The sequence below is a fragment of the Dasypus novemcinctus genome, chromosome 29 (genome assembly GCF_030445035.2).
Source record: "Dasypus novemcinctus isolate mDasNov1 chromosome 29, mDasNov1.1.hap2, whole genome shotgun sequence".
NCBI classification, from domain to species: domain Eukaryota; kingdom Metazoa; phylum Chordata; class Mammalia; order Cingulata; family Dasypodidae; genus Dasypus; species Dasypus novemcinctus.
The window spans coordinates 24,845,899-24,862,570 of NC_080701.1; the positions used below are offsets into that span (position 1 = coordinate 24,845,899).

General features: G+C 36.2%; 1 protein-coding gene across 1 annotated transcript in view; it reads right to left on the bottom strand.

Moving 5' to 3' along the window:
• Window positions 1–16,672, bottom strand: part of ZMAT4 (zinc finger matrin-type 4) — a 362,499-nt gene that overhangs the window by 165,560 nt on the left and 180,267 nt on the right. The window contains exon 4 of the mRNA XM_023591776.3: window positions 1,439–1,595. Within this exon, the coding sequence (XP_023447544.2) occupies window positions 1,439–1,595 (157 nt within the window). The remainder of the gene's footprint in view (window positions 1–1,438; window positions 1,596–16,672) is intronic.

Below are 16,672 nucleotides of genomic sequence, written 5' to 3' on the forward strand. Positions count from 1 at the left end.
AAACTGGTGCTTGGTTGTCTTGAGGATGTATTTAAATTCACATAAACCTATTTTTACCATGTGATGATTTTCGACAGAAATAATAACTCTCCCACTTGCTAATTGATGTGATAAACAATGACATAGTTTCCCCTCGTTCATCACCACCTCCAAAATTAAATTTAACAGCAATGCTTTGCTTAGACAGAGAGAACAAATGGAGTAGTTACTCATTCATGGGAAACAGGTGAAAGTTCCAGTGACTGTTTCTTTGAGGTGTCTATTTTAGGAAATTTGATGGAGAGTAGGTTACAAGGGGGCTCTAGGACCTTTTAGAGAGCAAGAATCAGGAGTTTTCCACTGTGTGGCTGCTTATCAAATGGTGACATACAGAGTGTGCCCCAAAACAAGCTAGGCTTGTCTCCAGATTTCATGTTTTCAAAACCCCGTCCTATGCCTGGATGTTACAGTTACCTTTAGAAAAACAAGGTTCTTTAGTTTAAGTAGAAAAATATGGTGAAAATGTTCCTTGCCATTCTCTAGGCAAAAGAAGACATTTTTCTTAGGAAAAAATTTGGTGAGAATAAATGCCAAGTGATGTTTTAGACTTTCTCTGATTTCCAAAATACCATATAAAAATAATTACACCTACGATTTATGCACGATTCATTAGGCTGCAAGATAAAATGCCCTGCTAAGTTTTAATTGCATTGCAAGAAGAGTCATCATGAAATACACCCCCAGCTTATTGGGATCATAACCCAGTCTAGTAACATCTTTGCCAGTATGTAGACCTTGTCCAAATAGTCTATCTTGATTAGATTATAACAATGTTCCATTTCATCATTTGATAGACTAAGAAATGTTTTTCAGTTAAGCAATTAAAAGGTCAAATGATCTGTTATCAGTATGTAAGATCTCCTACAAAGATGACAAGAATGCAACCAAAGGGGGGAAAAATCATTTGGTCTGCAAACTAAGATGTTTCTAAAGACTAGTGATTTCCTCCCAACCTCTGCCACAAGATAAGAACAGGATTATATCCTGCGTTATATAGCCATAGGTAAGGGATGGACTCAGTATACACAAATCATTCTCCATTCTGGATTATAGACTCAATCTAGGATAGCCCAGTGCTCATTATTTAATTGATATAATGTAATACCGAATGTAGACTTGATATTACAGACAACAGAATGTAACTGCTTTTCAGAAGCTGCAAGCTGCCGAATTACAATTCTGAAGGAGCCAGGCTGATATAATGAGAATCTGAGACTGTGCTATGGCTCTATGACAGCAAGGTCTATTGGGCTACCTCTCCATCGCTTGAGTTTTTGAATGACATCGACCATTAGACTCCGATTCTGGCCGACCTGCCTCTGAATAGCGGGCTTGATGACTGTGACAGTACAGTGCTTGGTTCTCATGGTTTGCCCCTGGATACTGTTCACAAACATACCTGTGGTCTTTAATGGAGTTTTCTCTCCTAGCAACAGTTTTAACCTTTTGGCATGGATTTTGCCTTGATAATGGGAGTCAGCCACCACTGCTGAGGTAAAAGACATGTTACAGAGTGTGCAGCATTTGTTCTTATCCACCATATCAGCATCACTTCCCTGTGAGGGGAGAAAGAAAGATGTCATTAGAGAGAAAACCAAATCCTAAAGTTATTTTTCCCCATTCCATTTTCTCGCACGTGAAATTCATCACAGACTAGCTTATTGAAATGTCTAGTTTTTGCTCTGCAATCTTTTTTTTTTCCTGACAGTCACCATCAAAACTTACTTGGTTATTGACATTAGCATACATTTATTTGGTGTCTAAGAATACCAGGCACTGGGATAACAGGACCAATTTGCAGACACAGGTTACCCAAAGAGAAACAAACCCACAGTGAGGCTGGAACACATTGTGTCTGGCACAGTAAGGAAAAATGGTCTCTAATTACACCCATTATATTTATTAAAGTAAGTGAAATAACAGAGTTTAGATGGCCTGAATTATTTAGTAGAAATTATCATTTGTCATTCAGTTCTGCTTTTGACCAATTTTAGCCTCACCAGGATACATGGTCACAATGTTTAAGTTGGTTCTTTTTTTTTTTTTTTTGAGATTTCTTTAAGTAATTGAACATTTTTCATAATTAACTTGATTGTATGTCATAAAGCTCTGATGGCCATAGTGGCTAGATTTTCTGGGAGAGTTGTGTCATTTTCCTATTTTACCAGGGCAGGTGATTTGTTAAATGTTACACAGAATACATAAATATGCTTGATTTTTATTCCTTTCTAGGACTTAATGAAAATGAATCATGATTCAGAAAAAAATAAATTTTTGTCAGACCATGTGACCTGACTATTGTGCATACAGGTAATCAATTACCTATACTTAGTAAAGGGAAGATAAACAATCCATTGCCTCCCCACCTGCCTACTTAAAAATTGAGGGTAAAGCAGACTCTTAGATAAGGAGTTAATCTCGTCCCTAATGGAACAGCAGTAGCACAGCCTCTTTTTGTTAAAAGAACAGGCTTTGATGAGCATATGGCCCATAATAGTTCCTTTTTTCATCCCAGCAAACCCAAAGAGTGCAATTTAAAATGGGATAGGAACAAAGATGAGATAGAGAAGGGGAATTATGCATTTTTTCTGCATATTGAGATGTCCAGACTCTTAGAGAGAGAGTTGCCTTGAAAATTATGTGGCAGTTTGACAAGTACCTACTTTTTCCTTAAGGAGTTAGCCTGTAATAGCTCTGATAATTAACCTTTGTCCTTGGAAAGAGTATGTGTGTGTGTGTGTATCTGTGTGTGTGCACATGTGTTACCTGTATTCCAGGAGACTAACCTGAATTTCAAAAGTGAGGAAGGAGAAAGATTTCAAAAAGGAATCCCATGATTTATTATTATTAATAATAATGGAGAGATTCTATAAGATTTTGAGTTACAAAACCCCACCTACTGTAATTTATTCTCTGGATTTTGGAAACTTAAATCTTGGAGTGCCCCTTCTTTTTAAAAATTGATGAGTGAGACTTTAGGAAATGTACAGCTAGAGATTGATGGGGGAGAGGGAGACAATGAGAGAAAATGGGTCCTGTGGGGAAATGAATTTTTCCCCAAATGCCCTCTCATGGGAAGGAACAAATCTGAGGGTGAACCTGGATGAAATTAAGGTACCTCACTGGAGATTCTCTTGCTGAAAGTTGAAAGTCAAGGTGTTTTGAGTTTTCTTCTAAGTGAAAAAAAAAGCAATAAACACTTTTATATCGTTGTATGTGTGGTGTACAACAGAGATGAAATGAATTGGGCAGGAAAGTATAGGGTTGGCTTCTTCTCATCCATCTCTCCTACCAAGCCTAGGAGATGGCACAGTGTCCTATGATGATGGGGGTACAGCCTGAAACTTCAGGAAATGGCAAATAAGGGAGTTATTGAAGGGCCGATTTCATTTAATAAGGAGTGGATAGCTCAGGAGGAATGAAGGAGCAAAAGTGGTACTTTTTCACAATACAGGATTTTGGTTCTAGATTTTCAAAAAGGGCAGTGATGTCAAGGTGAAAGAAGATGCTTGAATTATCCTGTTTTTCATCTGCTTGTGCATGATATAGGTCAAAACACATTTTAAAAAAAGACACAATACCATAAGCAGACCTTACCCCACACCTACATCTATTTAGAATCTATGCAGCCCTTCTGCAGCTTTCAGTGAAAGCACCAGTCAAAGCCTGCCCTCAGAAACCAGTCACTCTCTCCCTGGAGCTCTAAAATGTAGACAATGCTAAAGAAAAGCTAGAAGGCACAGGGGCTAGAATCATTATGTGACTGGCACTCAGACCAAATGTCCAAGCAAAGAATTGTCTGTAAACTGAATAGTGATCATGGATTTATAATATTTATTTATTCAACACTTTTTGAAGAACCTACTAAGTGTGTTACATGATGTGCTTTATGGATTATGTAAGCTAATTAAGAAAATGAGGTCTCCTATTGGACTCTACCAATTGTAATATAAAAAGCCCATTACCTTAAGTCAACCTCTGTGTGGATTTCCATCTTAAATTTTTCTCATCTTGGAATGCCCTTCCTCATCACCCCACTCTAGCCCCGTTTTGCCAGAATTTGTCTTCATGGCTGAGCTTCTTCTCTGAAGAAGCCTTTTCTGACTCCCTATACTGCCCCTTGTAAGAGTGAGCACCTATCTTTGGGTTCTTCCATGTGTTCTGCACATATGTCTTTTACAGTAGAATACTGCATTGTAACATTTATTTGTTTTTATGTTCGTTCTCCTGCAAAGCTCCTTTAAGGTTAGGACATTTATCTCATTAATATTGAATCCCCAACACCTAGTATTATGCTTGGCACACAGGAAGTTTCTCAAATGTTTACTGAATAAATGGAGCTAAGGGTTGGTTTGTGGGGTTAATTTTATCATCGTGTAAAGTCAAAAGAAAAAAGAGGAAACGTAAGGAGGTTTAGTTGTAAGCCAGAATCTTTCAGACTGACAGGAAGGTGGCCAGAAAAACACCAGAGGGAAATTAACTCAAGAGTTCAAGTATGGAGGATGTCACAAATACACTTGTTTGATGGTGGTAGTTTTAATATAAGGACCTAGATTTCTGCTCTCCTTGGGAATCTCAACGCATTTGACAGATAGGAGAATAAAAGCATAATAGAAGAGGAGACTCAACTGTTATGCAATAAAATATTATGGAATATAGCTGGACCATGTTTAGCAAAGAGGGACCAGGAAAGATTAGTTATCTGGCAAGATATGGGCTATAATCCCTGAGAAGTTAGGCTTTGGGACTAGCAGGATATACCCTATGAGATATTCCACTAAAAGGACCATTGCAACTCACATGATCCACTCTAAATAACGCCACCTCTGATTTCTCTAATGACCCTAGAGGACACAACCACCCAGAAATAGAATTCGAATATTAGCCAAGTACCTGAAAAGTGTCAAAATTTAATTGCGTGTTGTTGGTTATCTAAATTCCAAATTATTGGCTCACTGAGAGTATATACCATACTGTCTTGGAGTCGCCCACTCACCATGAGTAATGTCAATATATAACCCAAAGTAAAAGGCTCCGTAAAGTCTGATAAACTGACCTCAATGAATATATTTGAAGTACCTGGCTTGAAGAATTGAGAAGAGCCCCAAGCCATCAAGTTAGATTGTGTTAATATATGGGTTTCAACTTGCAGGCAATAATTCAGTAAGTACTTTTAAATATAATGTCCACATAGCTGAAAGAAAAAAATGTTTTTGGAGTGTCCTAAGGCTGCTTCAGTTAAAACATTTTGCAAAGTTAAGAAGTTTCCAGAAGAAATCAATCAGTGGAAATCCTGGATGAATCTGGCCGAAAATCTAACCCCTAAAGGCCTTTTCTATTTTATAAGGATTTTTTTTTACTTAATTCAGATAATTGCCTCAATCTCTTTTACTAATGGTGAGTGTAAAAAAACAAAGAGAGAGATTTTTACTTCTGGAAAGACGAAGTAAGGAGTACTAAAGTACTATATTACACGCAAAAAAAATACAGCTAAAACTGGTGAAAATAATTTTTTAAATGAAACAAAAACAACCATTTAATGTCTCTGATAACTGTCCGAAGAGATTACATGAAGAAGCATTTATTCAAGAAAATCTAGTAAATCCTAATAAGAACAGTGACTCTGTAGTACTTGAGCTATAACCCTCTCTCTCCTTACCAACCCTAGCTCAGCATGATAAAAACTTCACTCTGGGCAGATGTGGTCATGAAAATAGGGCTCCCTTTCCAGACAGCTCTTAGTCAAGGGATAACAGAAGGGGCAGGGCATTGCCATTTTTCACCCTCTGAACCCCCAGCTTAATTACAGAGGCTAAATTCTTAATATGTGCCTAAGAAATCAGAGATTCTCTTCCTTCACCTACCTCCATTCATAGGATAGAGGCTCTACCCCAGGCACAGCATGGGACCCTGATAGCCTTTGCCCACTTCACTTGCAAGGCAGAGGTTCCACATTGAGAGAGTCAAGCCAAGAAGATTAGAGGCTACCACTTCCACTCAGTTAATAAAGCAAGGGTGTTACTCCAAGAAAAGCAAGCCATTTATCCTACCCCAGATCCAGGCAGTGGTTCAGAGATTTTGCCATAAAAACAGAGACAGGCATTTTATGGATAGGGAATCCATAAGAACAGAGAGCTCCTAAACTTTTACCAAAGGAGCTGACCTTATTTTAAACAGTATGTGAAATTTAAAATCTAATGGTGCTCTCAAAAACAAAAGAGGTTTTCCTAGTAAGCAGTTAAGAAGAGGCTGGTGCTCCATTTGAGCAACAAATTAAATCATAGACCAACTAGTTTACCAGAGAGGTTCAGAGACAGTCAGCTAAAAAGAGTCATCCTGGGTTCAGAACAATCCTCAAATACTTGTCTTAAAAACTACTCCTGAAAAAAGGCCTGGAAGTAATTGGATGATACTGTGAAACAATTTATGCACCAGGGCTTTGAATAAAACAATAAAGCAATCAATCAGCAATTAGTAAGGTCATACCAGCACATGCAGACAGTTTAACAGAGACGGTCAAGGAAAGAGATAGTCAAAAGGAACCCTGCAAAAACCACTGTCAAATCAGAGTGATTGTGTGCATATCCAAGGTTGCACCCTCTGAAGAGTGATATCACAGCCTGTACATTGTGGAGGAAAGAGACATTAATAAAATAGCCATCATTAAACAAATAAACACGAAATTAACCTAAAACCAGAGGCCCTGAAGTAGCCTATGTAGATACATAACATTTCCTACAATGTAGTTTTCCACAAAAAAATTACAAGACATACAAAGAAAGAGAAAAGTGTTTCTCATACACTGGAAGTAAAAGGCAACAAAAACTGCAGGTGAGAGGACACAGATATCAGATTTAATAGACAAAATCTTCAAAGCATCCATAATAAATATGTTCAAGGAATTAAAGGAAGCCACACTTAAGGAAATAAGGAAAAGTATGATGGCAAATCATTAATGAGATTGAAATTATTAAAAAGAACAAAAAGGAAAAACTTGAGTTAAAAAATATAATAATTGAAATGAAAAAGGCAGGTCTGAACAATAGATTTGAAGTGGCAGAAGAAAGAATCAGTGAACTTGAAGATAGATGCATAGATATTATGAAATCCAAAGAATAGAAAGGGAGAAAAAAAAAAGGCCTCAAATATGGTACACCATTAAGTGTACCAACATAAGCATACTGGGAATACTAGAAGAAGAGAAAGAAAGAGGAGCAGAAAAAATATTCAAAGAAATAATGGTTGAAAACTTTCTAATTTTGAAGATTGATACTAATCTACACACCCAAGAAGTTCAACAAACATCAAGTATGATGAACATGAAGGAATCCACTACAATACACATCATAATAAAAATGCTGAAAGACAAAGGGAAAATTTTTGAAAATAAGCAAGAAAAAAATGACATCACATACAAGGAAACCAAAATAAGATTAATGGCTGACTTCTCATAAGAAATAATGGAAGCCAGAAGCAGGAGATGACATATTCAAAATGCTGAAAGAAAAAAAACCTGTGAAACAAGAATCATACCTCCAGCAAACCTATCTTTCAAAAACGAAGGTTTCATTCCTAGATAAACAAATACTGAGAAATACTAACAGAATTTCTTCAAGCTGAAAACAAGTGACATTATACAGCAACTTATCTCCTCTTGCAAAAAACAAAGAGCCTCAGTAAAAGTAATCATGTAATTATAAAATAAGTATAATTTATGTTTCTTCTGATTTCTTCTCTTATCAGATTAAAAAAAGAAAATGTGTAAAACAACATGTATATAATTGTACTGTTTGGCTTATAGCATATAGAAATATATTTGACAATAAGAGCACAAAGGAGGTGGGTGGGAGCAAAGCTATACTGGGCTAACGAAATTACTCCACATGATAATTTAAATCCACAGGAACAGATAAAGAGAACCAGAAATAATAAATAAGGATACTAAAATAAACTCCAAAATCTACACCTGCTCTCCTTTCTTCTTTCAGCTTCTTTAAAAGATATAAAATTATACAAATTAATAATTATAATAATACATTATTAGCTTTGCAATATATGTACATGTAAGATAATTATAGCCACACAAAACATGGGGAGAGGGAACAGTATAATATAGGAGCTAACATTTCTGTTATTGGAATTAAGTTAGTATAAATTTAAAGTAGTTTTTTTTTTTAAGATTTTTTTATTTTTCCCCCTTCCCAATCTCCTGCCCTGCTGTTTTTGCTATCTGTGTTGTCTTCTCTTCTCATTTTCTCTCCTCTAGGATTTACCAGGATTTGATCTTGGACAGCCTAAGAGATTTCAAAGTGAGTCAGGAGGCCATTCCAGAGGTTACATTCAGCAGGATATCATTGACTACCACAGTGAACAGTGCCTCAAACAGTGGGGCTTCTGAGGGCTCTAGAGACATTTAGACACTGTAGGCAGAGCAGACAATCTCAAGAATTCAGCAATCTGTCAGTTGGCCTTACTTTGAAATATATGTTCCTCAACATAACAGATTTAGACTTATTTATATTTCCCTACATCTGGCTCTTCTGCCTCTTTCATTTGAACCTATAATTAGCACTATACTTGTTAAATATGTGTCCCAGAGACTTAAATCTTTGGTCCATTCATGTGCCAATTGAGCCATGAATCTCAGGAGAGTTGCAACATCTACTCTCCCATTCACAGGACTCACCCAAGACAACTAACAAGAAGATAATGATGGACAATGCCCATCCCAGGAAGTGGAGAGTGTCTGTATTGCAAGCAAGACATTTCCATCCATCTATCCCATGGGATCTAAGATCCCTGTGAATCAGAAACAGAGTGGGCCTCATCACCCTAAAATCTTCATAGCTGTATTATTCACTATTGCCAAAAATTGGAAGCAACATAAGTGTTCAACACCAGATGAATGGATAAGTATTGTGGTATATACATACAATGGAATATTACTCAGTTGTAAGAAGGAATGCAAAGTTAACACACAGGGCAACATGCATGAATCTTGAAGACTTTATGTTGAGCGAAGTAAGCCAGTCACTGAAGTAAAGAGAATAGAAAGAAATATATAAGACAAACAGCAAAGCTAAGTAATCTAGAATGGCTATAAGCAATATCAAACAAAGTAAACTTTTTGACTAAAATCAATACTGGTGATAAAGATGGATATTTTATAAGGATTAAAGGGCCAAACCACTAGGAAAATTTAACATTTACATAGAACAACAGAGTCCCAAAATATATAAAGGAAAAACTGATAGAATTGAAGGCAGAAATAGAAAATTTAACATTAACTATTAGAGACTTGAATAACACTATTTTGATAATGATAGAACTGAGCAGAAAAGCAAGGAGAAAATAGAAGACTTAAAGCAATTAGACCTAAGAGATATATATAGAACATTTCATTCAATAACAGCAGAATGCACATTCTTATCAAGTGCACATATAACATTCTCCAGTACAGACCATCTATTAGGCCATAAAAGAATCTCGATACATTTTAAAAAGTGAAATCATACCAAGTATATTCTCTGGTCGCAATGAAATGAAGTTAGAAATAAATAGAAGGCAATTTGGAAAATTTATGAATATGCAGAAATTAACATACTAGTAAATAATCAATGAACCAGAGAAGAAATCACAATAGAAATTAGAAAATACTTTGAGATGAAAGAAAATGAAGGTAAATATACTAAAACATGTAAGATGCAGCTACAGTAGTGCATAGAGGGACTTTTATAGCTATTTTTTCTATATCAAAAAAGAAAATTTTTCATATCAATTACCTAATTTTTGTCCTTAGGAGATTAGAAAAAGAAAAGCAAACTAAACCCAAAACAAAGATAAGGAAAGAAATAATAAAAATTAGAGCAGAAATTAATGAAATAGAGAGTTCTTTAAAAAAATGCAATAGAAATGATAAACATCTGGTTAGATTGACCAAGGAAATGAGAGAGAAGACTCAACTTACTAAAATCAGAAATGGAAGAGGGGCCATGTATTAATATTACAGAAATAAAAATAATTATAAGGGAAAATAATTAAAATTGTGTGCTAACAAATTAGATAACCTAGATGAAAGACTCCTAGAAAGATTCAAACTACTGAAACTAACTCAAGAAGAAAGAGAAATTCTGAGCAGATTCACAACAAATAATGAACATGAATGAGTAATTGGAAAATATCCCACAAAGAAAAGCCCAGGCCCAGATGGCATCACTGGTAAATTCTACCAAAATTTAACACCAATCCTTCAAAAACTCTTGTTATAGAGCAAGGGAGAAACACTTCCCAGCTCATTCCATGAACCTAATATTATTACCCTGATAAGTGTGTCCTGCTGTGGCCCACTGGGTGGACTGGAGGAGAGTGTGGACTACAGTGTGGACCACTGTCCATGTGGTGCAGCGGTGCTCCAGAATGTATTCGCTGGATGCAGTGGATGTGCCGCAATGATGGAAGAGGTTGTTGATGTGGGAGGGGTGGCGTGGGTGGGGTGGGAGGTATATGGGGACCTTATATTTTATATTTTTTGAATGTAACATTTAAAAGAAAATAAAGAAAAAAAGAAAATCAGACAAAAATATCACAAGAAAAGAAAACTACACATCAATATACCTTATGAATACAGCGGCAAAGAGTATCATAAAAAAAACAAGCAAATCAAATTAAACAACATATAAAAAAGATCATATATCATGACAAAGTGGAATTTGTCCTTGAAATGCTAAGTTTGTTTAACACATATAAATTAATTAGTGTAATATACTAGATCAATAGAAGAGAAAAGGACAAAGACAATAATATCATCTCAATATATGCAGAAGAAGGCACTTGACAAAATCCCAAACCTAATGATAAAAACACCTAACAAACTAAGATAGAAAGGAACTTTCTCAATCTGATGAAGAGAACTTATGAAAAGCCCACAGCTAGCATTATATTTATTGGTGAGAGACTGAAGCTTTCCCCCTAAGATCAGGAACAAGACAAGGATGCCCACTCTCATTCATTCTATTCAACATTATACTGGAGATTCTAACCAGGGTAATTAGGTAAGAAAAAGAAATAAAGGGCATCCAGATTGGAAAGGAAGAAGTTAACTATATCTGTTTGCAGATGACATGCTCTGAGATACAGAACATCATAAGAAATACACTAAAATCCATAGGACTAAAAATCATATCCAGCAAGTTAGCAGGATACAAGATCAATATATAAAAATCAATGGAATTTCTATACACTTGCAGTGAACAATGCAAAACGAAATTAAGAAAACAATTTCACTTACAATAGCATCAAAAACAAATAAAATACTTAGGGATAAATAGATCAAAAGCAATATAAAACTTATTCTTTGAAAAGTATTATACAAAACATAGTCAAAATAAATTAAAGAAGACCAAAATAAATGAAAAGTTATCTTGTTTGTGTGTATGTGTATGTGTCTGTTTCTGGAGGTACCAGGGATTGAACCCAGGACCTCTTACATGGGAATCAGGCGCTCAACCACTCGAGTTACATCCCTCCCCACCACATAATACAAGGAACTCTTAATTTGTTAAGATGGCATTCCCAAAATTGGTCTACAGATTCAATGCAATCCTCAACAAAATTCCAGCTGGTTTCTTTGCAGAAGCAGAAATTGACAAGCTGATCTAAAATTCATATGGAAATGGAAGAGACCCAGATTATATGTCTATGTTTATGCTAGTGCCACACTGTTGTGATTACTATAGTTTAGTAGTAAGTGTCCTGATTTCAAAATTTACTACATAGCAACAGTATTCATGACAGTGTGGTATTGGCATACACATAAGCATATAAATTAATGGAAACAAATGGATAGTCCAGAAATAAGTTTATACATTATGGTTGGTTGGTTTTTGGCAAGGACCACAAGACAATTCAATGGGGAAAGAATAATCTTTTCAATAAGTTGTACCCAGACAAGTGGAGAGCCAAATGTAAAAGAAGGAAATTGGACCCCTACATAAAATCGTATATACAAATTAGCTCCAAATGGATCAATGCCCCAAATATAACAGCTAAAAGTACACAAGTTTTAGAAGAAAATGTAAGTGTAAATCTTCAAGGCTTGAATTAGGAAATGGTTTCAAAGATACAACATGAAAAGTATAAGCAATAACAAGAACAACAAAAACTTGATAAATTGGACTTGATAAAAGGTAAAAACTGTTGCACTTCAAAGGACACCATTAGGAAAGCAAAATACAACTTACAGAATGGGAGAAAATATTTGCAAATCATATATCTGATAAGGATCTTTAAAGCACTCTTACAATTTAACAATAAAAAGACAAATTACACAATTAAAAATGGGTAAAAGCTGAATAGACATTTCTCCAAAGAGTATATAAAAATTGCCAATAAGCACAAGAAAAGATGCTCAACATCATTAGCCATCAAAAAAATGCAAATCAAAACTACAATGATATACCACTATACATACACTAGGATGGCTATAATAAAAAAAAATTGACAATAAGAAGTTATGGTGATGATGCGGAGAAATTGGAACCCTCACACATCACTTATAAGAATGTAAAATACTGCAGCTGTATTGGAAGTCAGAATAGCAGTTCTTCAAAAAGTTAAACACAGAGTTACCATGGGATCAGCAATTCCTCACCTAAGTATATAAGCACGAAATATGAAATGAAATGAAAGCACAGGTAACAAAAAACCTCATATACGAACGTTCATGGCAGCATTACTCATAATAGCCCCAAAGCCAAAACTCAAATGTCCGTCAGTAAATGAATGGGTAAAATAAAATGTGGCAGATTATTCAGCATCAAAAAGGAATGAAGTAATGATACACTGATACAGGCATATCTTGGAGATATTGTAGGTTTAGTTCCAGATCACCACAATAAAGTGAGACACATAATTTTTTTGGTTTCCCAGAGCATATAAAAGTTATGTTTATACCGTACCGTGGTCTATTAAGTGGGAAATATGATTATGTCTAAAAGACAATATACATTCCTTAATTAAAAACTCTTTATTGCTAAAAAATCCTAACCATCATCTGAGCCTTCAAAGAGTCATGAACTTTTTGCTGGTGGAGGGTCTTGCCTTGAGGTTGATGGCTGCTGACTGATCAGGGTGGTGGTTGTTGAAGGCTGGAGTGGCTATAGTAATTTCTTAAAATAAGGCAACAATGAAGTTTGCTGCATCAGTTGACTTTTCCTTTCACAAAAGATTTCTCGGTAGCATGCAATGCTGTTTGATAACATTTTACCCACAATAGACCTTCTTTCAAAATTGGAGTAAAACCTGTCAACTTCTGCTGCTTTGCCAACTGTTTATGTAATATTCTAAATCCTTTGTTGTCATTTCAACAATGTCCATAGCATCTTCACCAGGAGTAGATTCCATCTCAAGAAACCATTGTCTTTGCTCATCCATTAGAAGGAAATCCTAATCTGTTCAAGTTTTATCATGAGATTGCAGCAATTCAGTCCTTTCTTTAGGATCCACTTTAATTCTAGACCTCTTGCTATTTTCATTATATCTGCCATTTCCCCCACTGAACTCTTGAACCCCTCAATGTCATCCATGAGGGTTGAAATCCACTTCTTCCAAACTCCTGTAGTGATGATATCTTGACCTCCTCCCATGACTCAAGAACATTCTTCCTGGCATCTAGAATGGTGAGTCCTACCCAGAGGTTTTCAACTGACTTTGCCCAGATCCAACAGAAGGATTCACTATCTATTGCAGTTACAGCCTTACAAATTGCATTTCTTAAATAATAATACTTAAAATAAAAATGACTTCTTGATCTGTGGGCTATGGAATGGATGTTAAGTCAGCAGGCATGAAAACAACATCCACCTCGTGGTACATCTCCATCAAAGCTCTCAGGTGACCAGGTGCATTGTCAATGAGCAGTCATATTTTGAAAGGAATCTTTTTTTCTCAGTAGTTAGTCTTAGCAGTGGGCTTAAAATATTCAGTAAACCACGTTGTAAGCAGATGTGGTGTCATTGGGGCTTTGTTATTCCATTTATAGAGCATTGGCAAAGTAAATTTAACATAACTCTTAAGGGTCCCAGGATTTTCAGAATGGTAAATGAGCATTAACTCCAAATTAAAGTTAGCATTAACCCCTGACAAAAGATTCAACCATTCTTTGAAGCTTGGAAGTCAAGCATTGACTTCTCCTCTCTAGTTATGAAAGTCCTAGATAGATTCTTCTTCTAATAGAAGGCTGTTTCTTCTATATTAAAAAATCTGTTGTTTAGTGTAAGTTACGTTCATCAATTACCTAGCTGGATCTTCTGGACAATTTGTTGTAGTTTCTGTATCAGCACTTGTAGCTTCTGCATCAGCACTTGTTGCTTGACCTTGCACTTTTATGTTATGGAAATGGCTTCTTTCCTTAAACGTCATGAACCAATGTCTGCTAGCTTCAAACTTTTCTTCTGCAGCTTCCTTACTTCTCTTAGCCTTGATGGAATTGAAGAGAGTTAGGGCTTTGCTCTGGATTAAGGAATTTAAAGGAATTTTGTGGCTCGTTTCAACTTCTATCCAGACCAGTAAAACATTCTTAACATCAGCAATAAGGCTGTTTCACTTCCTTATTATTCATATGTTCACTGGAGTAGCACTTTCAATTTCCTTCAGGAACTTTTCCTCTGCATTCACAACTTGGCTAACTGTTTGGTGCCAGAGGCCCCGCTTTTGGCCTATCTTGGCTTTCAATATGCCTTCCTAACTAAATTTAATAATTTCAAGCTTTTGATTTAAAGTGAGTGATGTATAACTCTTCCTTTCACTTGACCACTTAGAGGCAACTGTTGGGTTCTTAGGTGGTTTAATTCCAATATTGTTATGTCTCTGGGAATAGGGATACTTGAGAGGGAGAGAAAAGGCTGGGGGGGAGGGGGAAGGGCAGGGCACAGAATGGCCAGTCAGTGGAGCAGTCAAAGCACACACAACATTTACCAATTAAGTTCACTGTCATGTGGGCATGGTTCATGGTGCTCTGAAACCCTTACAGTAGTAACATCAAACATCACTGATCACAGCTCACCATAACAGACGGAATAATGAAAAAGTTTGAAATATTGTAAGAATGTGACACAGACACGTAAAGTGAGCACATTCTGTTGAAAAAATGATGCCAATAGATTTGCTTGGTGCAGGTTTGCCACAAAACTTCAATTTGTGAAAAAGCAAAATCTGTAAAGTGTAATAAAGTGAAGCACAACAAAAAAGGTATGTCTGTACAAGCTATTATATGGCTGAAACTTGAAAACATTTTACTAAGTGAAAGAAACCAGACACAAAAGATGACAATATATTATTACATTTATATGAAATTTTCAGGACAGGCAAATCTATAAGGACAGAAATTAGATTTATAGCAGTCAAGGACTGTTTGGGACAGGAGGATTGGGGGGAGATGGGAAGTAACTGCTAACTGGAAACAGGATTTCCTTTCAATAAAGATAATGTTCTAAAATTGAGTGTGGTGATAATTGCAAAACTCTGTGAATATACTAAAAACCATTGAATTGTACCCTTTAAATGGCTGAATTGTATGGTATGTGAATTATATCTCAATAAAGCTGTTATTTTAAAAAGCTTAAGAGATGTGTTTAAATGATTTCAAAAAGCCTAAAGAAATACTGAAATTTGAAGAATACATTCTCTCTTTTAGTCACTTCCTGCTTGGGGGCCAAACCTACTGAGAAAGGAAAAAAAAAAGTTTTGTTCATTTGGGCTCCTTTGTAGTATCTGGAATTCCTCTGAGCATTGCCTAGACATTCTTGGAATTCTGATCATTGGTGTTTATTTCAGCTAAAGTGATTTCATGGAGATCATGAAACTCTTGCAGCTGCTACTAAGCTACACCTAAAGGCAAGAGTCACCTGCCAGGCCCTACCAGAGGCTGAAACAACTGCACTTTCACAGCTATCCAGGGATAAGAGGAAATGTCCAATCAATGGAGCTATTTCCAGTATTATACATGTTGTTGCTCATAGCATGGTATTTAACTTTCAGAAGAGGCAGTAGGCAGGACAGAACGTCTCTTCTTCCTCTTTCCCACGTTGCTTGACCAGAAGACCTTCTAGAAGGCACGTGTCCTGCCTGCAGGGTCCACCCGATCTTGCCTCCCACTATTCTCTCTCATGCAGCCTGTTCCACTCCCTTTATGTCAGGCCGTTTTCCCCCCTCCTGACCAATTCAATAGAATCACATCAGACTTCAAGGCCCATTTTATCCAGTAGTCCTTTGAGGATGACTGCAAATTCCACCCAAAGCTTCTTTCCTGATCTTTCCCAGGCCTTAACATCTGTGCCATAAATGTTGATTAGCTCTCACTTTCTGATTGGTTTATTAACTTTCTGTAGGTTTGTCTCTCCAAAAACATCTTGAAGATAACAACCTTACAAGAAGGTTAGGATTCATCCTCCCTCTATTCTCAGTGCCTGGCCCACATCTGAATACATTAAAGACATTCAATAAATAAGAAATAAACAAATACTTGCTGAATGAATAACTTGAAGTGTTCATTCATTAACCAATTCTAACTAGGTTGCTTAAATCTTTTTTTTTCTGCATAAAATAATCTCTCCCTCACCCTCTTACCAGCGTACTT